At 39.7% G+C, this 17,536-nt stretch overlaps 1 protein-coding gene across 1 annotated transcript in view; it reads right to left on the reverse strand.

Moving 5' to 3' along the window:
- The window catches only part of LOC147181240 (uncharacterized), an 84,919-nt gene extending 67,828 nt beyond the window's left edge, over window positions 1-17,091 (reverse strand). Inside the window, exons 1-2 of the mRNA XM_086092919.1 lie at window positions 16,942-17,091; window positions 15,670-15,782 (exon numbers count right to left, since the gene is read on the reverse strand). Coding sequence (XP_085949045.1) covers window positions 15,670-15,782; window positions 16,942-17,055 — 227 coding nt within the window. The 5' untranslated portion in view covers window positions 17,056-17,091. The remainder of the gene's footprint in view (window positions 1-15,669; window positions 15,783-16,941) is intronic.
- Between the last annotated feature and the right edge of the window lie 445 nt (window positions 17,092-17,536).

A 17,536-nucleotide genomic window follows, 5' to 3' on the forward strand; every position in this document is an offset into this window, starting at 1 on the left:
GTTTGCGACACTAGCGAATTAATTTCATCAAGACTGTTTAGAGGTCTCCCTGATTTGTTGGAATTTAGATGTTTCTGGGGTTGGTGAAGAACTCTGGTTGGTGGCCCAGTGGGTGGTGTCTGGTCGGTGCTGGATTTCACTTTCCTTTGTTTTCTCTGGTCCTTCCTCGGGTCTCCTGACGGCAGTGTTCGGTTTAGGTGAACGGTATGGGATTTTTTTTAATAGGTTTTTGGTGAACTAACGAATACACACACACCCGCACGCACGCACGCACACACGCACATACACATACTCACCCACATACAAAATAAAATAATAATAAAAAAAGACTGTTTAGAGAACGTTTCGGAAATGCTGCAACCTTGCAAGAAATCCTGACATGATATCAACATTCCTTAGCGTTGTAAATGTTCACCCCTCAATGGGATAAGGGCTCAACCCAATCCTAACCATTACCCCGACTCCTAACCCTAAACACGACCCTACACCTAACAACAAGAACAAGAGGTATTGTGTAAAAAATCCACAACCAATTTCCAAACACAAACCATGAACATAATCTGAAACCTAAATGTAAAGGTAAATACACGACAACAACAATTTCTATGAAACTTTGTTTGGCCTTAGCAGTCTTGCGCAAAATCCTCAATTTTTTTTGCGATCTCTCTCGCCGCTTTCAAACTGGTCATGTAAACTGGCATTTTGCCAACGCGTGTGTAAGGGACCAATGCAGGCTTGAAATAACCCCAGGAAGTTGTTAGTTTCTGACACCCGAACAACCGCAGCCGTGAGCGGAGTGCGAAGTTTAACACCTGAGACTTACCGTCCGCACCCTTTTGTGTTGAAAGCAGCTGTGGCTGCCACAAACTGCGCGAACGCAACAGTGTCCGCCGTCGGCGAGTTCTGTGTGAAAGCCAACGGTGAATAAAGCGTGGCTGTTTCGCATCTGATGCCAATTTATAGCAAGAGAGTCTGAAAGAAGCTTGTAAAAGAAAAAAAAGGACGGAAAATAAGATCAGGGCAGCATGGTGGGCGAGCAATCACTTACAGTATGCCTCACAGTTTTGGAGTTCTTGGTTCAAATCTTGGTTCTGGGCATTCTTGCATGTTCTCCCAATGCTACTGTGGGATTTTTCCAGGTAATCCAGTTTCCTCCCACATTCCAAAAAATGCATTCTAGGTTTATTGATGACAACAGGTGTGAATCTAAGTGATTGGCTGACTGTCTACTGTATAAGTGCCCTGCGATTGGCCGGCGACCAGTTCAGAAATGGATGGCTGTACAATATATCACTGATTAGGATTTGAATAATCTGTTTGAGGGAATCCCGTCATGTTAATATCCTGCTTTGCTGGATTCTGTGTGACAGACACTGAGAATAAAGTTTCTCTCTGCCCACAACCACATTTTGTCTTGGCAAATCCTAATCGAAGATGTTTCCTTTGAAAACATTTATTTCCAAATTAAAAACACCAATTAAGTATCCGCATTACAGAAATTCTTCAGCAACTTTGGGCTTCCACATCACTTTTTATTACTCAAAGTGAATTTCTCACTTGTCTGAAGTACTCCCGGCTTAGTGTAATGATTAAACATTGTATGTCCTGGAGGCACGCCACATTTTTATATTGTGGGATTTGCGCAGTAGCAGACCTCTCGCTGGTTTCCCGCCTTCTTAGAGCGAAGTCGGCTCCAAGTATGTTCTGACATCAGCCGCTGACCAAGGCTGTCAAACAGACTTCAAAACATGCACTTAGGCAAAAGTGCACACTCCCTTTTCCCACATCCCATCCCAGAGACCTTTATGTTGTCCACACAATGGAAATCCAAACACACAAGAAAGCGTTTTTTTTTTCCCCATGCAAATGTGAAATCCATACAGGAAGGAGCAAAAATATGCCGTTCGAGATTTGCCATGCGCCCAAAGAAAACAACATTCTGCAAAGTGCTCGAGCCTCGACATCCTGCGGCCTTTTCGCTCGCGCTGCCAGCACTGCATCAACTTGACAAATACTGAAGGATGTGACCTCCTGATCTGAACCCAAACTTACCTTAAAACCGTGGCTAGCTCGAGTCTCATCACGCCTGCCGTCACTTGTGGTCTGAGTCTAATCGACAAATATCAAAACCACAACACTTTATGGGCTCCATCAAACTTAACACTTATAATTTGCCGTAAATTTGGTTTTGAGGAACGGACTGGTCGGAAGACTGTGTGTAATTACATCCTATCACAGGGCGGGTCACTGTTTGGATTAGCTATATCAGTTCGTAGATAATATGTGCGGTATTTCATAGTCATCTCAAATGAACACGAAGAAGAAGAAGAGGGAAAGAAGGCACCTGATAGGTAACAGATGACAAATGACAAGGTTGGCTGCCGCTCGCTCACATCCATCTCCGTGCGCTCAACCATCATTTCAGTTTTCTGCTTGAAGTTTATCTTGTGACGTTTGAGGTAAACACTTGTCAGCAGATAGCATCGGGGGTCCCAGCGGGCCGGGGACAGGCTGTGGGAAAGTATATACAGTCTGAGTGGTACTGCAATGATGATCACCCCCCCCACCCCCATCCTTGGATGAGTCTGTAATTGTTGCTTGTCCGAACACCTCCTCCCACTGTCGCCTGAAACCAATTACTCGGAAAAAGGGATACACTAAGAATCCATCCATCCTTCCATTTTCTACAATGCCCGTTCGCATTAGGGTCCTGGCAGACTGCGTGAGAGGTGAGGCGGGGTACACCCTTGACCCGGAGCGACAGTCAATCATAGATTCTTAACACCTAGGGACAATTCATGCGTAATGCGTACTTTTGTAATGTGGGAGGAAGCCATAGTAACTGAAGAACTCCTAAAACAAGCACGGAGAGACCATACAAAGTCTAAGATTAAAAGGGAGGGAGAGACCGATTATCGGCCAGGCCGATATTTGGCATTTTGAAAAACATCGGCCTTTTTACGAATCTGAAGGCCTATACTGCTGGTATCTCACTGAGCGGTGAATTTTTACTTGTTGTTAATAAATGGTTCAGACAATTTATGCAAATATCTTTTGAAACTTTTTACGGACCCTGACGAGAACCCATTAGTTACATTCGCATGCATTTGTTTCTCAGTGAGATACAGGTAACTTTTAATTTATGTATTATTTAAACACTTTATAAAAGATGATGCTGACACTGGAAAGTCCCTACACGTTTTATTTTTTTAAATGAATCAAAAAATTTTTATAAGAAATATGTTGAAATTTTGGAAAACTTTATTCACAGTAGAAAATTTTAGGGAGCTATTTGCTTGCTTAGTTTTTAATTTAGCCTAACATATTTTCATGACCCTGACAGCTCCCTGCAATTTTTGTTATAATTTTTAAACAAAGCTGTCTTTTCTTTATATGTTTAAAATTAAAACAAAAACCTTCAAAGTGTGGAAAACTTGAAAAGTTGTTTTAACAAACATGCTTAATGGAATTTCAACAAAGTTAATTTTTTTAATTTTGATATTGATATATATTTTATTTTTTACTGCAATTGAATATCGGCTTGAAATATCGGTTATCGGCCTACTTGACTACTATTAATCGATATCGGGCCTGAAAAATAAAAACATATCGGTCTATCACTTTTAAAAGGGCTAATTAATGGCTCTCAAAGTAACTATTCTCCCATCCCACATCCAAAATTAGTATTAAAAGGTACAAAATAAGTGCCTTTTAGCGCCGTTTGCACCAAGCAACTAGCTTCATTGCAGAATTTTCTCACCTGCACCATTCCACTTTTCAGCACATTTTGCTCATGTAGTGGTTCCGATTTGCTCGTGTAGAGGAGCTAGACACAATGTTGTCCATGAATTGGTTGACAGAGAAAAATCATTTTCACACGGAAGATGGCCCCATGGCATGCTTTCTAACTTGCCAAGTGACTGAATATCACGCTTTTGTCAAAATATCCAAATGATCATCATAAAAAAATGACAGTACACTTTTCACTTTCTTTTTCGAGTCTCACTGAAATCAGCCTGTTTAGAGGGGGCAGTCCTGTCTTGACACACCCTCTACAGCAGGATGTGGCAACGCAACAATTTGTCAAATTGTCATCATGATTACCACTTGCTTTCAACTGAAAATGACATCACAGGTATCCAGGAAGCAGGCAACGACCAATCACAGCTCACCTGTTTTCTAAGTTTGGTCATGTAGCATTAGCAAACCGAGCCATGATTGGTCGCTACCTGTTTCCTGGGCACGCATGATGTCATCTTCAGTCGACAGTAAGTAGCAAAATGTGTTTTTAAATGTATTAATTGTATATAAAAATTAATGAAGTTATTACATTAATTATAGACAAAATAATATCTCCTTACTGCTGAAAATGACTAAATGAGTCAAGTATCTCTTTAAGAAGATAACAATTGTGGATGGCCATGTTTTGAGCAAAGAAAATTCTCACTGCATACATGTTAGCAGCTATTTCTTTAACTATAAATGGCAAATAAATATTCACTTTTTTGGGTCAACTAAACCATGTATACTCAAGCATTACAGCTCTTGCAAAAATAAAGCTATTAGTTTTAGCATTAGTCATAAAACGACCACCCTTCCTGCCTCAGGGGACAAATTGAAGTAAATTGTATATTACTTGTGGTCGGAAAAATATAGTTGTCGTCAAATTTTAGGATACAGCATCTTCCCGGTCTGGTTCTTTCTAAGTTCTGGTTCAGGTGATCTGGGATTTCTCTTGTAAATTTGATTGGCGGTTGTTGTAAAACTAAAAAGGCCTTATTGGCAGGGGAACCTTTGACAAATTGTAAAACAGAATTTTCCTTTTCAAAGCCGACATGTAACACTTACGAATGAGTCACAGAGCTGCAGCGTGGATCTGGTAAACACGTTGACATGCTCAGCGCTCAGTGTTCCTGACAGAATACACAGATCTGTCTTGCTCATCCACTCTGGGATGATTAAAAAAACAAACAAAAAAAACCCATCACTTATATTCTGCATGACAAATTACGTCCGTTACAGAAGGTGCCAGCGATTCAGGGACAAGTTTGGGTTCTTTCCAAGACGCTCCCTCAACATAACTAGCTCTCATAATGTCTCAAAATAACATCAAGTTCCTGCCACTTGTTGGTAAGTGGTACCTTCGATTTCCATATAAACCCATAGAGGAAAATATAGCCATGCAGATGACGTGATGTCCATAACAAGCAATCCTTGATTGTCAATGAATAATTTGATGTACCGGTTTCAACAATTGGCATGAAATTGTCTGGTCTTTTCTATCAGAACGTCATCCATGAAAAAGTCTCAGGGAAACATGCCAGAAATTGAACACAAAGTCGACCATTTTGAATATCATGATGAACTCCTATTGGGAATTTGTCCAGATGAGCCCCAAATGGAAGCAGGTATGCAGATGATTCTCCAAACTAATAATAAAATAAATATTGAAATGTCTTCATGTACCCCCTAGAAAAAGTACGCACAAGCACCAGTTTGACCAATAGCTATCTTAACAACGAAAAAGTCTGAAGGACCCATGCCTGACAATTCAACAGGAAGCTGCCCGTTTTTGGTTTAAAGCAGCCATCATTGGGCCGTTCCAGCACTTGTACTTTGGCGAACTCGAACTAGGGAATTCACTCAAATGATCTATCACCATGAGGATTTATGATCTTATATATCAGATAGGTTTAACATTGACTGTTGGCTGAGTCGATCGGGAGGGAAACAAATCTTGCCATTATTGCTTTTTCTAGCCATACTGGCCCACGATATGGCTTGCAATGAAATTGAGCTTGACACTCCTGCTTCACAGAGAGTCGAGAAACAGGCCTTTGATCAGAAGAGAGGATAAATGCTTAGGCCCGATTATCAGTATGCGTAATCTCCGCTTAAGATCGGGGAACCCAAATAGGTCGTGCATGCAATGGTAAAGAGATGCATGGCTTTAAAATAAATGTGGGCTTTATTAGATGTTCTGAGCATAAAATGAATGGGAAATGGACCACAAAAAAACTAGCCACTTACTTGTGACGGCAAATTAAAGAGATTTTAAGAGCGCGGCCTCAAACTTGGCACCGGAGACGGCAGACAGTCACGAAGCCGATCGCGGGCAATAAACAACGAGTCACGCAAATGTACACTTCACATGCAACGCATTCGGTGATTCACTTAAGCGGCTGGCTGAAATCGTACTCCCCTTGGCCCAACTCTTACATATGGCATCATTTCTTGTTGCCGACAAACACGTCGCCGCGGCCTAATGCATGTTATCAATATAACCCTCACAAATTACACCATGCAGGGCGGATCCAAGTAAACTACTCTCACCGCCAACTGTATTTGAGACAATGGAAACGTTTGAGTACCCCTCCCTGTTGTGGCGTCAGACAACTGCTCCCTCTTTACGTCAGCACCGCACCACAATTAAAACAATCTACCCAAGACAAAGGCCATCAGCGAGCGAAGGAACGGGCCGCGCCATGTTGATGGTCGTGACCACCGGCGTGACCAGATTGTTAAGATTAGGGACGACGGATGCCTTTCATCAAACAATTACAAAATGACTGCAGCTAACGCGGAACGAGAAATGGACTTGATAACATGATTGCATACGTTGGACAACTGCATATGTTGGGCTTGGAGAAAAGTCTCAACTCTAAAATGGCCCTTTTCCTCAATCCATTATAGTTTCTTGACGAGTAAATGATGAAAATCAATGTAGAAGACTAAATAATGCTGATTTTTATAAACAATAAACTTTCATTACAAGTAATTAAAGTAGTGATCTAATGGTATGCTCATGCTAACACTCGCCCGTTCAGTACTTAGCGTTACATTTTCTTGTGCCTTGACCCATATTCCGTGCGGGAACATGCTACACCTCTGTAGCATACTGACAAATCTGAATAAATGCATGATTACTCCCTTAATTTTAGCCTTGCATTTCATTTTGTCCATTGGCTTTTTTACTTTCAAAGATATTTGAAAACAGCAGAGGCCCTAGAATTGAACCCTGTGGAACATCATACGTTCCTTGATGCATGTGAATTTATATTGTACATATTCGGATTACAATTAGGGGTGTCAAAATTAGTGGGTTAATTTTGAGTTAATTTAAAGTTTAACGCCACAATTTTTTTTGGATCACCCGTTACTTGGAAAGACTGTACTGAGGGAATTCCAGTCGCAGCACAGCAGACACGTCCATGTCAAAATTTAGCAGTGATAAATTTAATAATAATGCGTATATTTGAGGAGACTGGGGTCAAGTTGTATTTTGCAATTTTAAAGATGTGCAGAATTTCACAACTTTCATCATGTTAAAGATTAGATAGCTCTTAATATAAAAAGAAAAATGCACTGAGCTGTCACCAGCGTCTTACAAATGCAATTATGCCATCTCGTGGCAGAAAAATGACTTCAACACAAATCAATATCACACTCGTCTTTTTCATTTTAACTAAATGTTCTGAATTATTATGAAATTGCCGTATCAATGACTAAATGATTCAGCCATATTCCTCTTAGTTTAACATTTTTCCCCACTTTTATGTTAACAGGAGTATGAAAACTTAAAAAAACAAACATTTTATTGTACATTTAGAACAGATATAAAATGTGCGGTTAATCGTGAGTTAACTATTGAAGTTATGCGATTAACAATGATTAAACATTTTAATTGCTTGACACTCCTAATTACAATACTAAAGAATTCACACGACGTACCAACACAACATCCACAAGTCGACTACTGCAGCACAGGTAGGCCAAGCAATGTAGTGTGATCACCTGCAGCCAATGGTACACAAACGGAGCGTATCATCACAAATAATTTGAGTCGGGTGTGTGTTTTGACCTCCGAAACCCGATACCACTAATCGAACCCAAGTGAGGAATCACTGTTCTAGAATGATCTTTACAGTGCTACAGTCATTTGATGCATTTACAGTGGGCTACATAACCCTAGTGAGGATAAGCGTTTCTCTTTGTTATATTTTATTTTTATGGCATTTTTACAATGTAAACACTTATTTCTACTTGCCTTTAGTGTAAAAGCATGTTTCACCGACTGCGTTGATGCTGCTTCTAAAATGCCAAAAATGCACATATTAGACTTTGCCGACCGCATACCAGTATCATGAGAAAGATTGATGTAGTGTTTACGATGGTGTTAGCGTAGCTCTGGCCCGCAGGTTCAAAGCGCCATCCCGAAACAAAGGGAGATGGAAGACGACCTACTCGACTCTGCGGTGTGAAATAGCTCCGGGGTCACATGTGTTTCTGTTCACCCGTCTCACCTTGAGGCTTTAGAAGACGGGCTGGATAACACGCGATGGTGCAGCGGGTCTACTTTTGAGGCCACCTTGCCAGACCAGATGCAAGCTTTCATCCAAGTTTTTTTTTTAAAGCCCAGTTGAGTGGTAATGATTTCTGCCTGTCTGTGATGGTAACGCGCTTTTGCTCCAGGATAAAACGGCCTTATTATGCTTAATTTGGAGAACGTTTTGTGGCTTTGCAATAAAGCATTCACGCCGTTATTGAAAGCTTCTCCGCAAAGAGCCAAGCCAGACGTTTTCACACTTGAACCCGTGCATTTCACATTGCAAAATACATACTTGATCCCGTTGCCCGAATGGTGGAATACTTGACGGAAGACAGTCAGATGCAGGTCATTCATGTGTAGAATTTTTCTTCTTTTTAGTTTTTCCCGCGATAAGATGTTCAGAGTGAGGCTCTCCAGACCGGAGTTGCTGTCGCTCCCGAGATAAAGGCTTCCTCTTTTGAAAGGTCCCACTCGTCATCTGGCTCAACTGCTTCATCAGGAAAACACTATACAGTAAAGTACACTGTAACCAACAATAGCAACTTCCACTCTAACTCTGGATCAAGGCCAACCGTGCATAGCAAATTTCTGCGCATAAATTGACACTCCTGTAAAGTGATTACTATAATAACCAATATTAATAATTTCAAACCATACTATAAACCACAAACTATGATCCCCAACATCTTTCATTGCATTTCAAATGCTGACAAAACATTTTCAGACATTACTGGTACCCTTAAAAACACAGCCAAAAACAGCCTACTGCTAACTGGACTGATCTGTTTGGCCAAAAAATAAAAATCTAAATTTTTTTCTTCAGTCATTCAGGACGATTACAATTTTGATTTTAATCCAATAAACCAAACAAACATTTATTTAAAGGTTTTACTTATTCAAAAATAATTCCTGTGCAAAATGTTCAGACAATAATGTATACTGATTCTAAATCAGTTGTAACAAACTAACATTCATAGTTTATGCTTATACGCCACACAGTTAAGTAGTTGGAAGCTATTGTAAACATGTCTTGTAAACCACCCATCCAATATTCTACCAAAATTACAACTCACAATAACATTTGGATGTAACAGGACATAAGAACAGCTTTTCATAATCCAGAAAAGAAAACTCGATTTCACGATTTAACACATTTCCAACAATTCAATTTTTAAAATGGTGATTAATTGAATTAATTTGATTTATTGCCCAGCCCTACTTCATCAGTTCAAGCAACAAGCTGAGTCTGGACCAGAACAGTTAGCCTGACTGTGTTGTGGCATGTGCCAGATCAGAGTGACAGACGCAACAATCTTGTCATGCCATAAACTCAGAAGGATTTTAAACCAACATAACATTTCAGTACACTTCAAATTGTGTAACACCCTGAGACAAAGGCTGGTAAACACACCATACTCAGAAAGCAATCTGGTGAATGCAGTCAAGTACAATGGGAAAGGAGCAGATACCGGTACGGTACGGTATCTGTTGTGGAAACCAAACAACCACTACCAATGAAGATTGAAAGCAGCACAATCTGTTGCTAATGTCCGGCAAGTCCAAAATGAGTATTATTTCATATTTAATGGATTTTGATCATTTATGTGTTGCTAACATATATTGTCATTGCCAGGGACAGCAACTATTGTAATATATAATATAATAATAGGGAAACTACTATTATGGCGAACACTAATGAGTATTGAATGATTAGCGGAGAGACGAATTATGGCGAACGGTGCACTACACGAAAGACAAAACAAAACAAACGAAAGAGGCATGGGGACTGCGTGGTGCCGGGTGCCGGGTGCCGGGACAAAAAAAACAAGACGACAAGCAAACAGCCACCCAGCTCCCCGACTGAAGGCAACAAAAGGCTTTTATTGAGCTGGCACACCTGAAGCCAATGCGGTAATTAGTGCTCCTTCCTTGCACCGATTAGTGGCCTGAGGCGGGGTCGAGGACTACCAATCAGGGAGGAGCACCAACACACGCACACAATCCGGGTGTTATGGCCCACGTTGTCCCGTGGCCGTTTGTTTTCTTTTTTTCTTTTTTGTTGGGTGGTGGATTGTGTGCGTGTTAGTGCTCCTCCCATCCCTCCCCTCCTCCATGTGTGCTCCCCGCGCCACAACATCAATTTCGTGCCACCCGGCGCGTACAGTTGCAAGCAGACGATTGGCTGATAGAGATGAGGACAGATGACATCAATGGATGATTAACAGGGAACAAAACAACCAAAAAGAAACATTGGAATGATTTTACACTGGGTTTTATGCCAGAATTACAAAGGAACATCACGGTGGCAGATTCCCTGTCTCTCTCTCTCTCTCTCTCTCTCTGTCTCTCTCTCTTTTTTAAAACTCAAATCATCCTTTTGAATGATCATTTACATAACTTTCAAATCCCACAATAAACAGACCAACACAGCGAGACGTCTTTTTGAGTGAAAACAGAACATAATGACTATGGAAAGCAGATGGTCCAGGAATGTCCAAATGGTGAACATGTCCAATTATAGAGAGTGTCGAGACCTCGGACCATCGGGATGATGTCAGAATATTTTACATTTCGGTGATTGCGAATAATTGCGGGACATTTCTTCCAATACCTAAAAGCAATTTTGTGAGGGCGTGGTTGCCAATTGGAGAGGTTGAGCATAGTTATCCTTAAAAGGACAAACGTTCTGATAAGGCCCATGTATTGATCACATTAGATTAGGGGTACCAATAACAGTATATATGATTGGGCATTTTACTACAAATTGGGCGGAAGAAGAGTAGCTTGCTTCAAATCAATTGAGAGAATTAGAATCAATACCCAGCCCTAGTCATAAGTGTCTTAAGCCACTGCCTGAAAAAGCTTGTACCTTATTGTCAGTGTCTTCAGTTTTCGGTGTAAAAGAGTTTTTAAGGGGGGAAAAATGCGTCTCAGGTGTCTCCCACACTGTTGCGTTAAACCAATTATATTTTGCACCAATTACCTGATGTGTAAAAGCATCCACTTTAATGGTGAAATACCGCCTTCACTTGGTTCCGCATAAAAGAAAGATACTGATAAATGCGGGTTTGTTATGGTTCTGCTGCAGCTATTTTATAAAAGATAAGTGTGGGTATAGCCCGCCTCTCACCCGTAGCCAGCTGGGATAAGTTTCAGCTCACCCGTGACCCTAATAAGGACACGCACTATAAAAAATAAAAAAAATTGGAAGGATGGATCTGTATGAAAGGAGATTTCGAAAAACGTGTCCTTCATTCTTACTAGTGCAATTAAGATTTGAGTAACCTTCCCACCCTCCCCCCTCCTTTTTGCACTCCCTCATGTTGCATTTAATAAGTATTGACACTGCGGTACAGTGTCTAGAAGCCAGTCACCATATTGGAAACAGACTCCAGAGCTACAGATTACATTTATAGACAGCACACAATTGCGTGAAATGAGCCCACCCATGAATATCAAAACTGAAGAAAAAAAACGAGAGTGGACCAAAGGTCTCAGGAAGGTCAACAAGTTTGTGCATCATATCTATGTACAAATATAAATAAACATCATTAGGCTGTCAGGAAATGTCTGGGAATAATATTTGATCTTGTGGTTGGGCAGGAAGATAAATGAAACCACTACGGGCAATGTTGTTATTATTATTAACACAAAATAAAGTGACTTCAGTGCTGCTGTGGTGGGCTCATTGGCAATTAGCTCTCTCAAATGCAATCCAGATGTGCGTTTTGATTAAAGCTTTGAACAAGACAGGCCATGGTGGGACGTTGAAGAAGAAGACGGCAGATCAACACCCAAAAAGGCTCAAACAAACTAGAAAATCCCTCTGTATAAAGACAGATGGGTGGAAACTCCTCATTATTTAGATAGCAAATTCATTCATGTGGTATTGCCTGCGTAACGTAATGACTAAATAGTACAGTGGATGACTCGAAAGTGACGGAATTTGAGCAATATGTTTCGGAAAAATATGCAAAAAAAAAACCATCAGATTCGAACTGCCGTCATTTCTTTCGCCTTATGGAAACTTATTTTTACACATTGGCAGCAGGTAGGAATGTTAATAATGTATGTACTTTAAAAATGAGAAGTAAAGTAAAACACTTTTTCCAAAAGTTTAAAAAAACAAACAAACATCTGGCCTTTTATCATAAAATATCCACTTTATGTGTATTCAGTACCTGAGTTTTTTATTTTTTATTTTATTTATTTATTATTATTTTTTTTTTTTAAGGCTGAATACTGAGGAACTAAATTTGCCGCCCCCAATCTTCAAGTCAGCAAAGGCCTGATTACCAGATGTCTCTGATTATCCTAAGAAATTATCAATATAGTACTGTGGGGTATGTTAAGTGATTTCTCCTCTCAAACCTGCTCAGAAAACCGTCTGGGCCAACATTTAAATAAAAGCAAATATTACACCTGTTCGATAATCATGATCACAATCAACAACTAACTGTAACGAACCAATGCAATAGCTGGTGCTGTAACATTTAACAAGAAGACCATTTGAGCCAATCAGAGGCCAAATAGCAATAGTTTCAAAATGAGAGGAAAGGGGTACTTTTATGTGTTGACTGAGAAGTAACTCCTAAATATCACACTTGAACATAAAGTTAACAAAAACACCAAACCGAAAACCGAGCAAAAACTCTACTTGTGGACAAAAATAGAAGCTGGCCTGAAGTGCGTTGGTTGGCTTTCCAGCAATCTACCGACCGTTTCAGCACCGTGTTGCCAAAACTCGCAGGAATGTGTTGCTTTGGAAGTTGGGAAGATGTGTTACCAAGGAAAACGGGCCTTGAAAAAAAGGTGATTTTTGGTGACTACTATAGAGCTTAAGTATTAGTCACAGAGAGGAACCTCAAAAGCTGAACAGTCCCTCAAGTGGTTTGGAATTTGGTTAAAAACGCCTCAAAAGAGTTTCAAAATTGGAACCACCATTATTCAGACATTAGTTCGGTTTACAGACATTTGTTCCAAAAGGAGGAGCCACATCAACAAGATGGGGCCCATTCTTTTCTTTATTGACCTACTCACATTAGCCAGGTTCACATGGATCCATGTATTTCGATTAGAATGAATCGGAATGACCAATGCTCCATATAAATATCTCAATCGCAATGAAAAGGCCAAATCCAAATGGAATTTCATTTGGGTTCACAGACGTGGTATTTTGTTTATGCCGATCCAAACGAACATCATGTAAACCGTTCAATCGAAATAGTCACGCTGCACATATTTTGTCATGACGTCGTCGTTTATGCGTTTTAAAATGGCGGCGTCTTACCAAAGAGCTCATCTACAACGGGTGAACTAGTTTTAAAGTACTTTGAACTTGTTTTTTTTTATCAAGATTTTGCTTTAATAAAAGTGTCAAAACTATAACAACTAATGTTCTAAATAGATTAATGAACTCCATCCTAATAAATCACATGATGTTTACATTGATCCCCGCAAATCCTACGGCTGTATGATGGCTGATCTGATGAATATAGTGGAGTATGTAAATACTAAAAAAAGTTTCTATGTTAACCCGGCTATTGAAAATTTATTGTTTTTAAAACATTGCAAGACAGCATATAAGCCAAATACAGCTGTTAAACGCAAAAATATGACAATGGTTGAAAGCCATCTTGAAAATGGATTCAAAGGACCTTTCAAGACAGTATGTAAGGCAACGCTAAGCCAAAGTAGAGCTGCACCATGCTAAAATAAAACAGCGTGACCTAGCCACTTTGAAAATGGATTAAAATGGCTTTTAAAGATGTTGTGTAAAGTAACGTTAAGCCAAAATCCAGCTGTAACACATGCCAAAATATGACAACGCTTGCTATCCACCTTGAAAACGGATTCAAACAGCCCTTTAAGACAGCTATGAAATGTGGTTTAAGTACAATAGTTTTCCATGTCATGATTTCATTATTTATTCCTCCGGGCAAATGAATACAATATGGTGGACAGATGCGGCGAGAGCAGAGGCCTACTTACATTGCATGTCTACTTGGGCCCAAGAGAGAGGAAGGAGAGATTTGTCTGTATTTGGAAAGCACAAGTCACTCTAGATAAGATATATTTAAAGATGTATAAACACAGATAATGCCGTATTTGTTGTGTTTTGCCCACTAACTGTGCGGTTGTTGTCAGATCCTTTCAAAATCGCTCTAGCACTTCAAATATTTATCATGCTAAATTGACATTGACATTCTTCAGTTTGAATGCCATAATTTGTGTAATTTTTTTAGGTGGTTGAAACAAAAACACAAATTTACTATTTACAAATGTTCCAATTTATACAAAATGCATCAAGGGGCATTAATGCCTATAGGTCAGGGGTCACCAACCTGGTGCCCACAGGCACATGAGTAGCGCGTGGGCCTGTTCTAAAAATTGCTCACCAGTGACAGGACATAGTGAATGTTGTAAAAGTGATTATTTGAAAATGTGAATACTGATAGAGATTTATAGAAATAAAATGTGGCATATTGATTTGTATGTTTCCTACTGTAATTGTGATAAACAGTTAACATGACCAGTGTCTTCACATGCTGTGAATAACGTTAATTACTTAATATCACTTAACAATAACATTGTTAAAGATATTTTGAGCAAATGTGTTATTTGTGTCAAAAAGGTCGGTGACCCTTGCTATTGTCTTTTGCTATGTTAGTTAACAGCTAACAGCTAAATATGGTCACTGTTAGACCATATTGCAGCTAGGCATTAACTTGAAAATGGCCTTTGAAGACGCGTGTAAGTCAGTCCAGTTGTGCTAAAGTTGAGCAGTACCATAAATGTGACAATGCCGGCTAACCATCAACATACCACAGTGTTCACCTTGAAAATGTAGTCAAAAGGTCTTTTAATTGACACTGTAAAATTCCCTTGAATATGGATCAAAATGAACTTTTCAAGACAGCGTGTAAGCTAGGATGCAACAACCGTAGCTCGCCACATTTAAAATGTAGGCTATTAAGTGGCTAACATTTTGTGCAAAAGCTGATAGCCAGCGACTGCAAAGTAGTCACTGCAGTTTAGTCAGTGGCAGACATTACAAAGTATTTGAGGACTACTACTTACAAATCTGGATTCCAACACCAAAACGTTTCTGAGGTATGCTGCTTCGCCCTTGGTGGAGGTAATGTTGAGGTTAACTGACTTTAAAACTCAGAGCAATTCATCACTGTCATTCTAACAAGCAATGACCTTTAGTGGACAGTAGAGAGTTTGTTACCTTTCCACATTAAATTCACTAGCCAGGGGAATAAACAAACGTTTAATAAGTAAGCGAGAGAAATGACGGACAGCTTCTCTGTTTTTCACTTGAGGTCATCTCCTACCTCGTGTGGCATCCATGAGCAGACAACATGGCCGCCTGTAAGATGCTGTGTTCCCTGAGCGACACTTGGCCCGCACATGGAATTGGAGCGCTTGACACGTTTCCCTCACTGTGCTACCAAAACACAACACAAACATACCACTCAGCCGACCACCACGTGTTACCCTCTATGTCACCACAGCAACCAGATAAATAACATACCTGCTACTCAACAGCATAAAAAGCAAATAAAATGAGTCATGAAAATGTTAATTCCGTAAACTAACGTTTGCTTGCCAGCTGATGATAGATAGTAGAATCTAACATTAGCTAGCCATTTTATATAAGCAAATTAATACTAGCTAGAGAGCAAATGACAGTAAACTAGCACTAGCTAGCCAGCGAATTATGCTATGTAAAGTTAAAGATGGTGTTTCAAGACAGCTAGCACTCACCCATGGTATGGCAAAAAAACAGAAAAGAAGCTAAACTATGATGGCAATGGTAGTGTTACCTCGAGTCGTTTTATTTACAGAGGTTTTCCATGTAAACGGTCAGCCTGTAAGCTAACGTTTAACCAAAGTATATGCTGCATTCCAGGAAAATGGCAAGTTGGATTTTTCCTAACTACGACCAGGAAAAGTGCACTGCGCCGCTACTCAAACTTGAAGGTTCATGTGGCAAAGTTGGAGGAAAAAATATCTATTGAGTTGATTCAATCTGATATCACTCGACAATGGCGACTCTCATGAAGACACAAAACTGTGGATGGTAAAATAATTTACAAGATTATTAAAATCTAGCTTTATTTATTATTATATTCATTTAGTTATTTGACATAAGCTTTGTAATGACTGTGTGAAGATATACTGCTATCTCCCTTCATAAAATGATTTGGTAAAATGTATGAAATGCTCATGCTATTGATATTCCTATATTTAGGTAGCCAGTTAAAAATGAACAGTTATGTCAAATTATTTACAAAACTTTTCCTTGAAAAAGTGTGGAAGTTAACGTTTAGCCATAGTGTAGCTGTAACATGATAACATTCGATAGCAAACTAACACTATATTATAGCTGGCTAATGGTAGCATGTTACTTAAAGTTTTATTTAGAATTTCTTTGATGGGCCTATTAAGAAAGCATGTAAACGTGCTAAATAACATATTGTACCTGCCATGCGATGGGATAAAGGAAGTCAAACAACAACAAAATGAGTTACAAAAATGCCCTTTTGTGCTATACATCCTAGCTACTGTATGTAAAATTAGCATTTATGGCATTTTTTGCTTACTGAAAAAGAAGCTGCAGGGAAAATGTGAGCACACTCGGCGTCAGGTGAGTCATTTTGTTCAGCAGTTAAACTTGCAGTCTCGTCCAAACCGCCCGCGTCGTCTTCTTTAGCCATCGCAGGTCAAACGGTGGTAGACATGAGAGCAAAAAAACAAACAAGTACTTCATCCTGATGCATGACAGGTGTGTTTTATATTTAGATTTACCTAAATGTCTGCTGGCAGGATCTCGGCCAGATGACCACACCTGTCAGACTGAGGCGTTCAAGATGTCTTTACTGTTTAGACAACCTACCGAAATGTTATTCTCTAAGAAAATTAGTTAGATTGAAATCTTCTTGCTCAGGGCTCGCCAACTCTGTTACACTTTTGTGAATTTGTGATGCTGGGGGAGCTGGTTAACCTCCAATTCATTGACTTTACAAAGAATTTCCCTTTAGAAATTGAAATAGCTAGCTCCAAAGTCACCGGCAACCTTTTACGAACTCAGGCACGGCAACATTTCAATGGAGACATATAAAGTGCCCCCGCAATTAAAAAAAAAAAATCCCTGATGTATTAATAATATGTCTGCGACATGCCTCCACCAAAACAACC

This window comes from Leptonotus elevatus, chromosome 1 (genome assembly GCF_054856555.1).
Source record: "Leptonotus elevatus isolate MCC_2025b chromosome 1, RoL_Lele_1.0, whole genome shotgun sequence".
Classification (NCBI taxonomy): Eukaryota; Metazoa; Chordata; class Actinopteri; order Syngnathiformes; family Syngnathidae; genus Leptonotus; species Leptonotus elevatus.